The following is a 16,381-nucleotide window of genomic DNA, read 5'->3' as shown; positions in this document are numbered from 1 at the left end:
CAATAGCCAAGCACACAAAATATTGACATGATGTTTATTTTATGAAATAACACCATAAATGTTATTCTTATCTCATATTTTTATTCATAGGAGGAGCAAGAGACCAAGAAACAAAATCTTGAAGAACAAAGGAAAAGAGCAGAGCCTTCTGAAAGGTACACATTTGTTAGTCAAGTATGAATTCTTCATAATTTGTATTTGAATTGGTAACCCAAATGTCAATCCTAGAGCAAGAGTTTTGTATTATTGATGGCTCACAAGTTCAGGGCACCCTCCTAGATTCATTTACTCAGGAGTAAGCAAGCCCTGTTTATCAATGGTTGGGTTTATCTGGGATGAGTTCAAACCCCAGAGCTTACCACGTAAAGCTGTTGTGAAGACTTTAACCATCTTGTGTGCATAGCTACTAAATCGAACGTGAAAGAAATGCTCTCCCATTGTTAATCATTGATAAATATTTTAGAGTTATCTAATTTGATTTACTGGTTTGCAAGAACTATAATATTGCCAATTCCTAAGAAATCACTTTATTTCATTAATTTGGTCTAACAAATTATTTGCTCATTACAATTCCTTTGTGAACTTGAATTTCCATTCATGGCTCTTGTGTATTTGCCCCAGTAATTTCAGTAGACAAATTGATGAAAAGTGGGCCTTTGAGATTTACCTGCATCTACCAACTGTACAACGACCAGCAGAAGAAACCACAAGATCGAGACACTTTTTCAGAATCAGAATCAGATTTATTATCACTGGCATGTGACGTGAAATTTGATAACTTAGCAGCAGCAGTTCGATGCAATACATAATCTAGCAGAAGGAGAAAAAATAACAATAATAAATAAAATAAAACATAATAAATAAACAAGTAAATCAATTACATATAGTGAATAGATTATTAAAATATGTGCAAAAACAGAAATACTGTATATTTTTAAAAGTGAAGTAGTGTCCAAAGCTTCAAAGTCCATTCAGGAATCAGATGGCAGAGGGGAAGAAGCTGTTCCTGAATCACTGAGTGTGTGCCTTCAGGCTTCTGTACCTCCTACCTGATGGTAACAGTGAGTGCTGGAGGTCCTTAATAATGGACGCTGCCTTTCTGAGACACCGCTCCCTAAAGATGTCCTGGGTACTTTGTAGGCTAGTGCCCAAGATGGAGCTGACTAGATTAACAACCTTCTGCAGCTTCTTTCGGTCCTGTGCAGTGGCCCCTCCGTACCAGACAGTGATGCAGCCTGTCAGAATGCTCTCCATGGTACAACTATAGAAGTTTTTGAGTGTATTTATTGACATGCCAAATCTCTTTCAAACTCCTAATAAAGTATAGCTGCTGCTTTGCCTTCTTTATGACTACATCAGTATGTTGGGATCAGGTTAGATCCTCAGAGATCTTGACATCCAGGAACTTGAAGCTGCTCACTCTCTCCACTTCTGATCCCTCTATGAGGATTGGTATGTGTTCCTTCATCTTACCCTTCCTGAAGTCCACAATCAGCTCTTTCATCTTACTGACATTGAGTGCCAGGTTATTGCTGCGGCACCACTCCACTAGTTGGCATATCTCACTCCTGTACGCCCTCTCGTCACCACCTGAGATTCTACCAGAGATGGTTGTATCATCAGCAAATTTATAGATGGTATTTGAGCTATGCCTAGCCACACAGTCATGTGTATACAGAGAGTAGAGCAGTGGACTATTGTCACTTGCATAGTTTATGATCTATATCTACCCTCCTAGACTTGCCAAAAGCATTCCTGCCAGACCACAGCTATCATGAAGCAACATTTAATTGTATTTTTTACAACCAAGACTAGTGCATCCAGGATAAAAGACAGCTGTCTAATATGAGTTCAGTAATACGAGAATTTAATGGTTCTGATAAGCTATTTTGAAGATGTATGCAGCTGAATTGAACCAATATAAGAGGTAAACTTAAATCTGAATAAGATTTGCTTGGGGACAGCTGAACTTAGAAACACCTTCAGTAGAATCAGTCTCTTGAGACAGGTGGCCATTTTGATATCAGCAGAATAGCAAAAACAGACAGAAATGAAATGACCCTCTTCAGCCATCAGCATTGGTATGTGCTTTCACTAAATGGTTCATCTACAGGATAAAGGATAAGAAGGAGGAAATCATTTGGGGAGGGTTGTGATAGATTAGTCCCAACCATATTTAGATTGTCTGTTTGCATATTATTCCCTCGGCACCTTCTCTACTCCATATTCTGAGACTCAGGAATCCAGTGATTTGCTGACAGCTTGTCTGCTATCAGAATGGTATTCGGTTGACTGAAGCTAACATCATCTTCACGGAACTTCCATCAGGCCCTGATAATGTGAGAAAGCCATGAAAGTTTGTCATAATAATGGATTTTTTTTGCACTTGGTCCTTACCCTTTCTCTAAATCCCTGTGAAGCGCGAATGAGAAGATTACACATAATAACAGACACAGAGATGAAAAAGGAGTCTTTCAAGTAATCTGCCAGACAAGAAAGAAAATGATGATTGCCCTAAGGATAATGGAAGTGTAGTGGAACTAATGGCCAGCCAGAAGCAGCCTCCTGCCCCTCTGGAACTGTGCAGCTTCTGAATGTAGCTACAACCTTCTATATTTTCATTAAATTATGTCATTGCATTATAGTGCTGTGCTTTGACACTGAGTGTTTAAGCTCTGCACCTTGCCTCCATGTCAACAGGCTGTCCTTAACTGCATGCCATCCAATTTTGAATTAAGTTCTAATTGTCTCATTGACTTCTCATCTATTTTCACACTCAAAATTGAACACAGGTTACTTGGCACTCACACATTTCTATTGGAAAGGTTCCTGTATAACGTTAGAACGGTGCAACACCGAAAGTGGCTAATTAATCCACAATACCAGGGCTGGCTCTTTTAAGGTGCTGTCCACTTTGTCCTACTGTTCTACTCCGTAGCTCTGCAATTTTCTCTCCAAGTATATGTTCTATTTCCTTTCAAAAGTTACTATTGTATCTTCTACCACTAACCTTTCAAACAGTGCACTTCAGTTCATAATAATTCATAAAAAAATCTTCTCACCTCTAGGTAATAACAGGTAAAAGAGCTTCAGCAGTTAGGATGAATAATATTGTTTGTAAAATGTCTGTTTTGAAAAGTTTAAAGATTATCTTCTATATGGAAGCCATTAAGGCAAAATTGACAAAAGCTATTATCAAAAAAAATCCTTGAGATTCAACGGCTCCAACCCACTGCTCCGTTTACTCTGTTAACAATATGACAGAAAATTCTATCTCGTTCTTTATGACCATCAGTTTTCTATACATCAATCCCCAGCTGTTTAGCCTACACTGGGAGTTATTTGGATCATTTATCCTGTAAAATATGATGTGCAAAAATATGTGTTGCTGTGATTTTAATGGTTATCTAGTGGAAATGGAGGAAAGTAGAGAAACAAGTATTTTTCTCATTTGCAGTCAAGTCAGCCTGAGATAATTCTATGAAGCTGTATCTCTGTGATCTCCTGTCGGTTTTTGGAAAAAGTGCTGGTTCAGCTTCTGTCTGCGTGGTCCCAAGTGGGAACTACAATAAGTGCAATAAACGGTGAATTGTCAAGACATTCAAATTGAAATTGTGAAATTGACCGAGTTATCACTCAGTAGAAAAGTATCATTGACATGTTCTAAAAATTGGGAAATACAGGTCAACAGCTTTCTGCACACCATAAAACAAGGCATGGGTTAAGTGGAATAGACCTTTAACTCAAAAATCAAAAGAAGACGTAAATCTGCTGACTCAACCCAACATATGCCTCTCTGTGTGTTATTGGAATACCCTGGGCCATCTCTGATCACCATATGTTGTGTTTTAGAGCTTCTGTTGGCCCATAGAAATTGGAAAGAACTTTTGTGCAACTTTATAAAATGAGTTTGGTAATCACACTGTTTGCATGATTGCCTTCAAAATAGAATCATTTATCAGGAGCAACAGAAAGGCAAGGAACTACTGCAGGCACAGAAATCAAAGGAGGAGTCTGACAAGGTGAACCAGGAACTAGAAGAGGAAAAGAATCAGATACTCAAAGGGAGGGAGGAGCAGCTTTGTAAACTCAGGCAACAGGAGGAAGTGGAAGCCCAGCAAATTTATCGAGATAAAGAAGAAAAACTCAGGTATAATACTGCGCTTTTTTTAAAAAGATATAAGTTCTTGCATGAGACTGCTGGAAAAATGCAAAAGTGGACACACTGCAGTGACAAAGTGCTACAATTTTGGAGGTGCCATTCAGGATATCAAGTGACTTTACATATCCTAATGTCAGGTGGACATTGCATATCCCAAGGTGCTATTTAAGATTGACGGATTTACCCAGCATCCATAAAACCATAAAACAAAGGAGCAGGTTTAGGCCATTCGGCCCATTGTATCTGCTCTGTTATTCCATCATGGCTGGTTTATTATCCCTGTCAACCCATTCTCCTGCCTTTTCCCCTTAACCTTTGACACCCTTACTAATCAAGAGCCCCTCAACCTCCACTTTAAATATACCCAATAATTTGGCCTCCACAGCTATCCATGGCAATGAATTCCACAGATTCGTCCTTAGGTTAAAGAAGTTCCTCCTCATCTTTGTTTTAAGGGGGCATCCACCCAACATTTCTTCATCAATCAATATCAAAAACAGATCAGCTATCCCATTAGATTTTGAAGAAAGCAGCAATTGGATTTGGATTAAAAGGAAAGACAACAACTGGGCTGCAAGATGAAGACAGGAGGGTATGGAACTGAGGGGGGTGTATCTGGGATGCCAGGTGGCACCGTTGAGCCCTCTGGAGACGTTGTGGGTTTATCAACGAAATGTCAAAGAAGGAGGGTGCCCACCTGATGACCCCGATGATGTACCTACCCTCCCTCCTTGTCACCACTCCAAACCCACTGCCAACATCGAGAGTGCCAACTTACCATAGGGATTGAAACATTAAGTCCTAGTAGCTCTACTGCTCTACTACTCTACTGATGGATCTAGCCATGTGTAAATTGTTATATTAGTCTATCTAACAGCAGTTGATTAAGGATAATTTCCCTGCAGGGAAATCCATAGGGGTCAGTCAGGATACCAATTTTATACTCAATAATGCAGAGTAAATCAGACCAAGTATAATGCTGTCAATCTTGTCTTGTTCCCAGTGGCTGGGTTAAGTTGCTTTTGGCCAAGAACTTTCCTTATTTAATTGACATAGGAAGATAGAGAAGCAAATGTGATTTTAAAAAATATCAGTAAAAATTGCAGGAGTAATCTTGGGGATTCATCTTCAATGTACATAATTTGTAATAATATTCTCTTGGTCAGAGAAGTGGCGCCCGAGTGCACAACTTGTAGCTTGCCCCACCACTTAATTGTTGAAGGGTGTTAAAGGTTACAGGGAGAAGACAGGAAAAAAGGTTGAGAAGAATAATAAATCAGTCATAATGGGATGGCAGAACAGACTTGATAGGTCGAATGGCATCATTCTGCTACTCTGTCTTATGGTCTTATGAAAGTTGCCTCCTGGTTCAGCCTTGAGCAACCGACAATTTGCTATAACTATGTGTGCCTAAGTGACTATCGACTGCCATTGTACACAGCCTAAGAATTGGCAAAGATATGGAGTGGCCGTCTATGAAAACAATTTCCTGAGACTTATTCTATTAAAAGATGTGTCTAAGCTATTTGACCACAGAAATGACTGAAACTCTGTAGTTTTTTTTTTATTTCCAATGTTCAAGGTTACTAAAAGAAAAACTCAGGATTGAGTGGGAGGAAGAGGAGACACGACTAAAAGAGGAGCAGGGCAGTATATTGCTCAAACTCCGAGACCAGGTTAAAATGGAAATGGAGACAACAGAAAAAGAAATTGGGTAAGTGCCATTAGAAAAGATAAATTGGATAAGAAGTCCCCAGTGCCCTTGTAAATCGGGTTAATTACATTTTTCTATCCACCCACCCAAAGAAAAATTGAAGCCCAAGTAAGTTACAAAGAATGATGAAAATCTGAATTAAAAACAGAAAAAGCTGAAAATACACAGAAAGTCAGGTAGTGCCAATAGAGTAAGAAAAGAGTTAATACTTTAGGTCAATAACCTTTCAAGTGTTTTTAAATAACTATTTAATCATTTGTTTATAATTCAGTAGCTACATAATGAGTCTTTGTAACTTGTGAAGAAATTTGTGTAGACCTTGGCATCTGTGCCTTTTTTTTTACAATGACATGGACACACATTAACTACCACAGAACAGTTGATTACTGAAGTCTCACTTTCTTCCGCACAATCACCTTGTTATCATATAGAAAATTGCCATAGGGCACTGAGCTTGCTAGACTTATTCAGCTCTAATCTTTTCTACTCCCAGACTTGCTCTGTGAATTTAGTACTTTGTAAGTTGGAGAGATAAGAGTAAAATACTAGATATTTTTGTCCATATTAGAGTTAGCCTCCTTTCTCCTCTTGACAATATACAGAGAACCATATCCATGTTTCAGGGTAGAGGTGTCCCCCACTTTTCGAATGTTCGCTTTACGAAACTTCGCTGTTACGAAAGACCCACATTAGTTCCCTGTTTTCGCTACCAGAAGGTGTTTTCACTGTTACGAAAAAAGGCAGCGTGCGGAAAAAGCAACGCGCGCCCCGCGCAGCCGCTCCTCCCCCGGATTTGGAACTGCATTCTAGCCGGCATTGCTTAAATGCGTGCCTGTGAGCAGCCGTTAGCAGGATGAGTTCTAAGGTACTAGAAAAGCCTAAAAGAGCTCGTAGGGTGTTACACTTAGCGTAAAACTAGACATAATTAAGCGTTTCGATCGTGGTAAATGAAGTAAGGACAAAGTGAGTTTGGCTTGTGGAAGTTGACGAAGATGATATTGAAGAGGTTTTGGCATCCCATGACCAAGAATTGATAGATGAGGAGCTGATGCAATTGGAAGAGGAAAAGATAACAATCAAAACCGAATGCAGTAGGGAACGGACTGAAAGTGAAGTCGTCTAGGAACTGAACATGATGCAACTGCGTGAGATTTTCGCTGCAGTGATAAAGTACGACTTTAATTTTGAAAGGGTATGTCGGTTTAGGGCATAATTGCAAGATGGTTTGAGTGCTTACAAAGAACTGTATGATAGAAAAATGCGCGAGGCTAGCAGTCAAGCAAGCCTCCAGCAGATGACGAACCTCGATCTTCGAAATTGAGGCAGGCAGACATAGAAGAAGAAGACCTGCCAGCCCTGATCGACGATGAGATGACACCCCAGTGTCCCATCACCCCAACCCCCGGGACGCGGACAGATACATTGCCTCAGAGAATGCAGCGGTAGCCGGGACGCACCCAGCACATCTTTAAGAAAAAAGCCGAAATAAACAGCTAATTAATTAGGTGCCGCCCGGCACGTAAGTGTCGACCCAGACCAGAGGCGATTGTCGATTGCGTCGCCTCTGATCTGGGCCGACATTTACGTGCCGGGCAGCACCTAATTAATTAGCTTGTTTATTTTGGCTTTTTTCTTAAAGATGTGCTGGGTGCGTCCCGGCTACCGCTGCATTCTTCGCAGATCGGTATCAGTTGGCGGCCTGGAGGGTGGGGGCCACTGCACCACCCCAACCTCCGACGACTCAGCCTAACACACCATCATCAGTGTGCTCAATGTCTTCCCGATTCCCGTAAGTGATACTACACTGTACATACATTATTTCTACTTTATATAGGCTGTATATTTTTACGTGTTATTTGGTACGATTTGGCAGCTTCATAGCTTAAAGGTTACTGGAGAGAGTGTTTCTGCCGAGAGCGCTTGTGTGAGATTTTCGCTATGGAGAACAGTGCAGGCAATGATTGTAGAGAAGTATTTCTACTTTATATAGGCTGTGTATTTATCATATCATTCCTGCTTTTATTATATGTTACTGTTATTTTAGGTTTTATGTGTTATTTGGCATGATTTGGTAGGTTATTTTTGGGTCTGCGAACTCTCACAAATTTTTCCCATATAAATGATAATTGTTTCTTCACTTTACGACCTTCCGGCTTACGAACCATTTCATAGGAACGCTCTACCTTCGGATGGCAGGGGAAACCTGTATTAAACTCAAGCAGGCCAACAAGAATTATGTGAAAGAGTAATTAGAAAAATGTTGGTGTTGCTTTCCTTTAACCAAAATGTAATGCAGAAGGATTATTTACATCTTGCATGGGTGTCATTAGATGAGTTTTCATTCTTTAAACTGCTCATTGTAAAGAATGTTCCTTTATCGATAACCAGTCATTGAGAATGTAGCATTTTAATGACTAAATGGAAGTAAACATTCTGCCCATTTCAGAAGTGCTCCTTTGAAATTACAAAATTAATTTGTTAATTTAATAGCTAATCCTATCAAAAATTAGTGCATGTTACATTATATTTGAAATTGGATATTTAATATTCTTCCCATTATGTCAAATTTATTAGGAGCATAAAAAGTGAAAATCATCACAGCCCTAATTTTAAAAAGTATTGCACAATGTCTTTTATTGATGAATGCAATACAGAAGCAAAATTCTATTTCAGGAACTGTTTCATCTGTTCAAATAGGTTTTACCTTTGTTTAAGAAAAACTAAATTAAAACTCTTAATAAGCACTGCAGTTTGATAATATTCTCAACCTATATTTTATATTATATATAAATATATTAATATATATTTAATATATTATAGGTTATATATTTTATAATGCTGTTTGATATGTCAGGCAGTATTGTTTTTACTGCACTCCAGGGCTGAGAAGGAAGCCAGGCTCGTACAGCTCAAAGCAGAACTAAAATCATTTTTAGCAACTGAGCAACAAAACTTAAAGGCTGAAAAGTGTGCATTTGTGGAGCAGATGAGGAAAGAGATGGACAAAACCCTAGAGGAAGAGAAGATTCAGCTGGAAGAGAAAAAAGAGGAGGCTCTGAGTGAGCTAAGGGAAAAGCTAAAAAAAGAAACAGAAGAGGTATGCCTCTGCTCTTTTAACAATTGGTAATACTGAAGTAGGTTTCCTTCTCCATGGAAAGGTAACTTTTCAAGCAATGCTGAACATTACATGACTGGATGTATTCCACTGCATTTTTACAAATTGCTCCTCTCCAATCCAAGAGGACAAATAGACCGTTATGAAACAAAAAAGTGATGCTGTTTACTTGAATGTTAAATTCAGCAGATGAAAGAAGCTCCCAAGTTTGCCCATAATGTTAGTTAGATTTTTCAGTGTAATAATAACGTCTGTGTAGAAATCACTTGATTCTTTGACATGAACATACAAGCTAATAGAATTAGTGGCTTTGTGAGTGCGATATGTGCTTGAAGGTAGTGGCATCATTGAAAAATACATTAAATGATTTGATATTAAATCCAAAAGCTGCTTCTACTTTATACATTTTACATCCCACTTATTTTGAGTCTGTGATGTATTTGGCTTCCTTCAACTAGGTTATACCTTCCATTAAGGGTGTACTGTATGAAATGAGAGCTCGGTTAAATTTGTAATATTTTGAAGGAAACATTGGGGGAGGGGAGTAAATGCAGTCCAGCAGCTGCTTAACTACTTGTTGCTATTAATTCCACTAAATTCAAAGGAAGAATTAAGAAAAATTACTGGGAAAATCTCAACCTGTAATTCTTGATTACGTTTAGTCCATTGTTATTGGGATTTCACCTTTAAAAATGGGAAAGTTTTGACTTCTCCAGGACCTAAACCTCGTTCAGGAGTCCATTCTAGATCACTGCAATAGAACCGTCTTTGATACAACCCATTTCAGTTAAATGCCTTATCAGTATTTCTCAGTTAGAAGTTTTTTTCTTAGTCATGATCAATATGTATAGGTACAGTCATTTCATTTCAGGGTTATACAAAATGTACACACAAGCAGGGCATTTGGCCCATCATGTCAGTGCTGTCAATAAAGAATTATCCAACCTACTCCCATCTTCAAGCACTTGTTCCATAGCTCTTCAGATCACAGTTGATCAAGCACACATCCAAGTACTATATAAATGTGCTGATGGTTTCTGCTGCTACCACTCTTTCAAATAGTGAATTCCTGTCCCCTCTGTCAAGGGAAAAATGTTCCATATTTTTCATTTTTTTCTAGGCCCCTTGCAATATTATTTACCTCAATTAAATCTCTTCTCTGCCTTGTCTATCCTGTTTAAAAAGGTACTTGCACCATGGTCTAAAAAGTGTGCACAATTTTAGCATAATCGCCCTGTTCTTATTTTCTGGCCCCTAGATAATAAAGGAGAGCATCACATGTGCTTTTAAGCACAATATTGACCTTAAGAATATGTGGATGTGCATTCCGTCTCTTTGTTCTTCCACACCACTCGGTATCCTGCAACTTATTGTGTATTGCTTTGCCTTGTACTTCCCTGGATTGCTTCATTTGCCATTATTCTCGAGCTGACTAGACAACCTGTACTTGCTGTCCAAGGCTTTCCTCTTCACTGTCAACCACATGGCTATTTTAAATTTGCATTTTATTGCATGTTACCCCACTGGTTATTACCTTTCAATCACAAAAGTACTTCCCTGAATAATTGGAACAGGTGTAGGACATTCATCCCTTTAAGTCTACTCCACCATTCAACAAATCGTGACAGATCATTTGCCGTAGCTCGACTTTCCTGCATTATTCCATATCCTTTTATCCCCTAATACCTAAAACCTTTTGATCTCATACTGAGTCAGCACCATATTCTTGAGTGAAGAAATGTATTCTCACCTTGAATGGTCAACTCTTATTTGGAGACATTGACTTCTAATTCTAGACACCCCATCAGGGGAATCATTTTCCCTTCATCTTCCCTGATGAAGCCCTGTTAAAATTGTGTATATCTCAATGAGAGCATTTTTCACTTTTTTAAATCCTAGAGCATGGGTTTAATCTGTCCTCAGGACAAACCCACCATCCTAGAAATCATTTTGGTGAACCTTCATTCCACTTCTAATACAAGTATATCCTCCCTTAGGGAAACCACCCTATATACAATAAACCACATGTTCTCCCACTGTTACCCTATATAATTCCAGTGAGATGGCCTTTACTTGATCATTCCACTCATATCTTATAATAAAAATACTATATGCTTTAATATTATTACTGCTCTCTATTTTGTAATCATTGCCCATTGCAGGTGTTATTCTGGATCCAGTTTGAAGCCTTCACTCGGTGCAGCGAGTGTCATCAACTGGAGGACCTTGAGCACTGTGCTTTGGATGTCGGGCAGCCAACGACCTGCAGTCTGTCTTTGAGGTCGAACAGTCACCATGTACCTCAAGTGCAGTCAGAGACGGAGCAAAAAGCATAGAAAACAATGTCCAGGGAATAGACATAGCTGTACCTAATCTTAGAATGCTAAGGAGTATGTAAGACAGATGAATTAGAAGCATGGACATGTGAAAGTACAATATTTGAGTTACCATCTAAAACTTGACTTAAAGAAGGGCAGTAACCAAGGATCAACTTGATTACTTGACTTGACTGGTTACAGGGTTTTCATAAAGAGAGTGAAAGGAATAAAAAAAGGAGAGGAAATATTGATTAAAAGAACATTTACAGTTATGGAAAGTGTTAAGTTAGATCATCCAATAGGTTGAATTAAAGATCAAAATGACCATAACTTTGGGAGTGTTCAGTAAACCTTCATACCATGTGAGGGGAAGAGCAGGCAGTTAGTTCAATCAACCCCTAAATGAATCTTGTTCTCTTAACAAATGTACACTTTTGAAGCCAACATTTTCCTGCAGAGAGCTATCATGACTAAGACCATTGCACCATGGGTTGCTCATCTGTTTACAAAATGAAGGGAAAAATCAAGAGAGTCATAGTTACAGGGGATTCTGTAGTTCAGAAAGCAGGTAAGCACACCTACAGTCACCGATGTCAGTGCCTCCTTGGTGCCAGGATCATAGATATTAAAGATTAGCTTTATTTGTCACATGTATATCAAAGCATACAGTGAATTGCAGCATCTGTGTTAACAGCCAACACAGTCCGAGGATTGTGCTGCAGGCAGCCTGCAAGTGTTGCCATGCTTTTGGTGCTAACAATTTACCAACCCTAACCCATATATCTTTGGAATGTGGGAGGAAACTGCAGCACCCAGAGGAAACCCACGTGGTCACAGGGAGAACATACAAACTCCTTACAGACAAAAGTGGGAATTGAATGCTGATTACAATCGCTGGCCCTGTAAAGCATTACTCTAACCGCTACACTACCGTTCTGGAAATGGGAGTTAAATAGCCAAAGCTCATGGTCACATCAGTACTGATGGGATAGGTAGAAAAATGCATGAAGGTCCTGGGGGCATTTTAAACAGTTAGGAAAGAGATTCAGCAAAACTTCGAAGTTATTAATCTGTGGATTATTCCCAGAGCCATGCACCAGTGAATAGAAAGAGGAGCATTGTGCAAATGACTGCATATCTGGAGGGGTGGTACAGGAGGGAATGATTTAGAATACTGAGGCATTGGGACATGTTCTCACAAAGGTCAGGGATGTGGATTTGGTCTGAGCAGACCCAAGGCTAAAATTGTCACAGGCAATTTTGCTTCTGTTGTTTAAAATATCTGAGGATGGAAGGCTGAGCAGATTCAGAAGGAAGACAAGCACCTCTAGAAATAACAGGCAGAAAATCAGTGATACCTTGGTACTGGGTGGCACGGTAGCCAGCGTAGCAGTTAGCACAATTCTTTACAGCACCAGATCTGGGTTCAAACCTACTGTTGTCTGTAAAGTGCTTGTATCTTCTCCCCGTGACCATGAGGATTTCCCCTCTCATTCCAAAGATGCATGGGTCAGGGTTAGTAAGCTGTGGGTATGCTATGTTGGCTCCGGAAGCATGGTGATTCTTGTGGGTTGCCCCTATCACATCCTTGGACTGTGTTGGTTGTTAATGCATACACCGCATTTTATTGAATGTTTTGATGTACATGTGACAAATTAATCTTTTAAAAATGTTTAGGTAATGGACAAGGAGTCTGATTGTGCTTAATGCAAGAAGCAGAGTGTGTAAGGCAAATGAGTTTGGAGTCTAGACTTATGCAAGTAGGCGGTATTTCTTACAAAAGCATGGCTTAAAGAGGGGTAGTAATAACAACTTAGTACTCTTGGTTACATGGTTTTCAAATGGGTTAGAAATAGAAGAATAAAAGAAGGGTGATTGCTGATCAAAGAACTATTTATAGCCATGGAAAGTGATGTTATATCATGAAGTGAGGCAAATGGATTGCAATTAAGAACAAAAAGAAGGCAATTACTCTGTTGGGAGTTTTCTATCAAGTAGTATGAAGGAGATTTAAAAAAAGATTTGTAGCCAAATTTCTGGTATGTTCAAACGACTAGAACAATAATATTAGTAGATTTCAATACCCTTCTGTAAACTGGGATACCATCAAAGTAGACATTAAAGAGGGTCAAAATTACATCCTGGAGAATCTTTTAAGTCTGCATGAGGCAAACCCAACAAGAGAGGGTGCAATTTTGGTTTTAGGGAATATAGCTGGGCATATAAAAGGACTTTCTCAAGCAAGGGTTCCCAACTTGTTGGTCCACAAACTCCTTGCTTAATGGTATTGGTCCATGGCATAAGAATGGTCAGGAAACCCTAATCTGAAGGGACAACACTTTTATAGCAGTGATTATCATTTGTTTAGATTTAGCAGTAATGGAAAAGGACAGCGATAAGAAGAAGAAGAAAGCCCTTAACACCAAATGGAGTCATCAGGATGCCGTCTTGACGGCGTTTTTTTTAGCAGGCTTTCTTATTTTTGAACGGATGTAAAGCATGCAAGGGAGCTGGCCGGATTTGAACTTGAGACCCTTCGCTCCAAAGCCTGGCGCTGATGCCACTATGCCACCAGCCAGCAATAAACAATAAACGTGGAATAAAAAGTTCCAAACTGGGCCAAGGCCAACTTTTCTAGATTTAAAGAATGCATTAGTGGTGTCATGTATAAGTTGGAATTTTTTTTTTTGTAACTTTATTTCTTCTGTAGGAACTGGAGTTACTCAAGAACAAACACTCAACTGACCTTCAGGAGCTGACAAAGACAGCTGAGGAAAAGCATCAAAAAGTGAGTTAATAAAAGAAAGAATATGAATTGTTAAAAGTTCAGAAGAATAAATGTTTCCATTAAAAGAATCAATTCACAGCCCCTATTGCAGATGATGGGAGGTTAATTGAATCTGTAAACCTACTTTACGTCAGCTAAGATGAATTTCTCCACATGAGTCTTTATTTCATCGCAGTCCAAGTACTTACAGTGTCCTAAGAAGTAAATCCCAGGGTGATCAGATGGAAGGGATCCTATTGTGCGTCAAAAATAATGAGTGCAAGAGCTGTTAATACTCAGTATACATCACAGAACTTTACAAGATAATTTCTTTCTGTCGCATTTCTGTATGTCAGTGTATTTCTTTTACTTTCACTGAGGATTATTTTCTTTTCTTAGAGTGGTAAGAGTGTCATGGAGTCATAGAGCACTACAGCACAGAAACAAGTTGTTCAATTTATCTAGTCCATGCCAAACTATTATTCTGCCTAGTCCCATCGACCTGCACCTGGACTATAGCCCGCCATACCCTACCATCCATGTACATTCAAACTTCTCTTAAATGTTGAAATCAAACCCACATCCATCACTTTCGTTGGCAGCTTGTTCCACAGTCTCGCAACCCTCCGAGTGAAGACTTTCTACCTCAGGTTCCCCTTTCCATTCTTGCTTCTTCCCAAATCATATTCCAAACCAAGCCGAAGGGGACAACCTATCAATCCTGTCCCTGTACATCATGAAAAGTGGGTGGTGTACTAGAGTGATAGAATATCCCACCTCATCCACAGATCATTCCCTGCTCTCAATAGAGATCAGAGTTTCTCTTCAAACTGTCCTCAGAATAGCACAAACAACAGGAATTCTGCAGATGCTGGAAATTCAAGCAACACACATTCAAAGTTGCTGGTGAATGCAGCAGGCCAGGCAGCATCTGTAGGAAGAGGTGCAGTCGACGTTTCAAGCCGAGACCCTTTGTCAGGACTAACTGAAGGAAGAGTGAGTAAGGGATTTGAAAGTTGGAGGGGGAGGGGGAGATCCAAAATGATAGGAGAAGACAGGAGGGGGAGGGATGGAGCCAAGAGCTGGACAGGTGATAGACCAAAGGGGATACGAGAGGATCATGGGACAGGAGATCCGGGAAGAAAGACAAAGGGGGGGGGGACCCAGAGGATGGACAAGAGGTATATTCAGAGGGGCAGAGGGAGAAAAAGGAGAGTGAGAGAAAGAATGTGTGCATAAAAATAAGTAACAGATGGGGTATGAGGGGGAGGTGGGGCCTTAGCGGAAGTTAGAGAAGTCGATGTTCATGCCATCAGGTTGGAGGCTACCCAGACGGAATATAAGGTGTTGTTCCTCCAACCTGAGTGTGGCTTCATCTTTACAGTAGAGAGGCCGTGGATAGACATGTCAGAATGGGAATGGGATGTGGAATTGCTTTCTGGAGGTTGTACCAGACCTCTTGTAACTTCCTTGGTCACTAGACTTGAATGCCTCTGATCTGGCCCTCAGCAAATTGAGGATCTCATGGTTCATCCAGGGCTTCTGATTGGGGAAGACTGAATGATTTTATGGGGACACACTCGTCTACAACTGTTTTGATAAAGTCCATGACAGCCATGGTGTATTCATTCAGATCTACAGATGAGTCCTTGAATATGGCTCAGTCTACCGACTTAAAACAATCCAGTAGCTGCTCTCCTGCCTCCCGCAACCATCTCTTTGTTCTCCCAATCTCTGGAACTTTGCTCTTTAGCCTCTGCCTGTGCAGATGGGAGGATAGCCAAGCGATCTGATTTACCAAAATGCGGTCTGGATGAGGAACAGTAGGCATTCCTCATCTTTGTATAACAGTGGTCTAGTATTTTGGGACCTCTGATGCTACAGGTTATATGCTGATAGTAATTGGATAGGGATTTCTTCAAACAAGCCTGGTTGAGTCCCTGACTATGATTTGAAATGCATTGGGATGGACTGTTTCTTGTTTGGAGACGGCATAATGCAGTATCTCAAACATTTGATTATAGTCGGCTGGTGGTGGTATATAAACTGGTCAGGATCATGGAGGAGAACTCCCCAGGTAGACAGATAGATATACTTTATTGATCCCGAGGGAAATTGGGTTTCGTTATAGCCACACCAACCAAGAATAGAGCATAAATATAGCAATACAAAAACCACAAACAATCAAACAACAAAATGCAAACTATGCCAGATGGAAAATAAGTCCAGGACCAGCCTATTGGCTCAGGGTGTCTGACCCTCCGCGGGAGGAGCTGCAAAGTTCAATGGCCACAGGCAGGAACAA

General features: G+C 39.9%; 1 protein-coding gene across 7 annotated transcripts in view; it reads left to right on the top strand.

Annotated features, from left to right (window-relative positions):
• Positions 1-16,381, top strand: part of LOC140212743 (centrosomal protein of 164 kDa-like) — a 309,604-nt gene that overhangs the window by 232,607 nt on the left and 60,616 nt on the right. For all 7 annotated transcript variants that reach the window (XM_072283890.1, XM_072283891.1, XM_072283893.1 and 4 more), the window contains 5 exons: positions 91-155; positions 3,950-4,150; positions 5,745-5,876; positions 8,757-8,973; positions 14,020-14,097. In XM_072283890.1, the coding sequence (XP_072139991.1) occupies positions 91-155; positions 3,950-4,150; positions 5,745-5,876; positions 8,757-8,973; positions 14,020-14,097 (693 nt within the window). The remainder of the gene's footprint in view (positions 1-90; positions 156-3,949; positions 4,151-5,744; positions 5,877-8,756; positions 8,974-14,019; positions 14,098-16,381) is intronic.

The sequence above is a fragment of the Mobula birostris genome, chromosome 20 (assembly GCF_030028105.1).
Source record: "Mobula birostris isolate sMobBir1 chromosome 20, sMobBir1.hap1, whole genome shotgun sequence".
Taxonomy (NCBI): domain Eukaryota; kingdom Metazoa; phylum Chordata; class Chondrichthyes; order Myliobatiformes; family Myliobatidae; genus Mobula; species Mobula birostris.
Note: the sequence above shows the minus strand (reverse complement) of the source record. Positions and strands in the feature narration are given on the sequence as shown.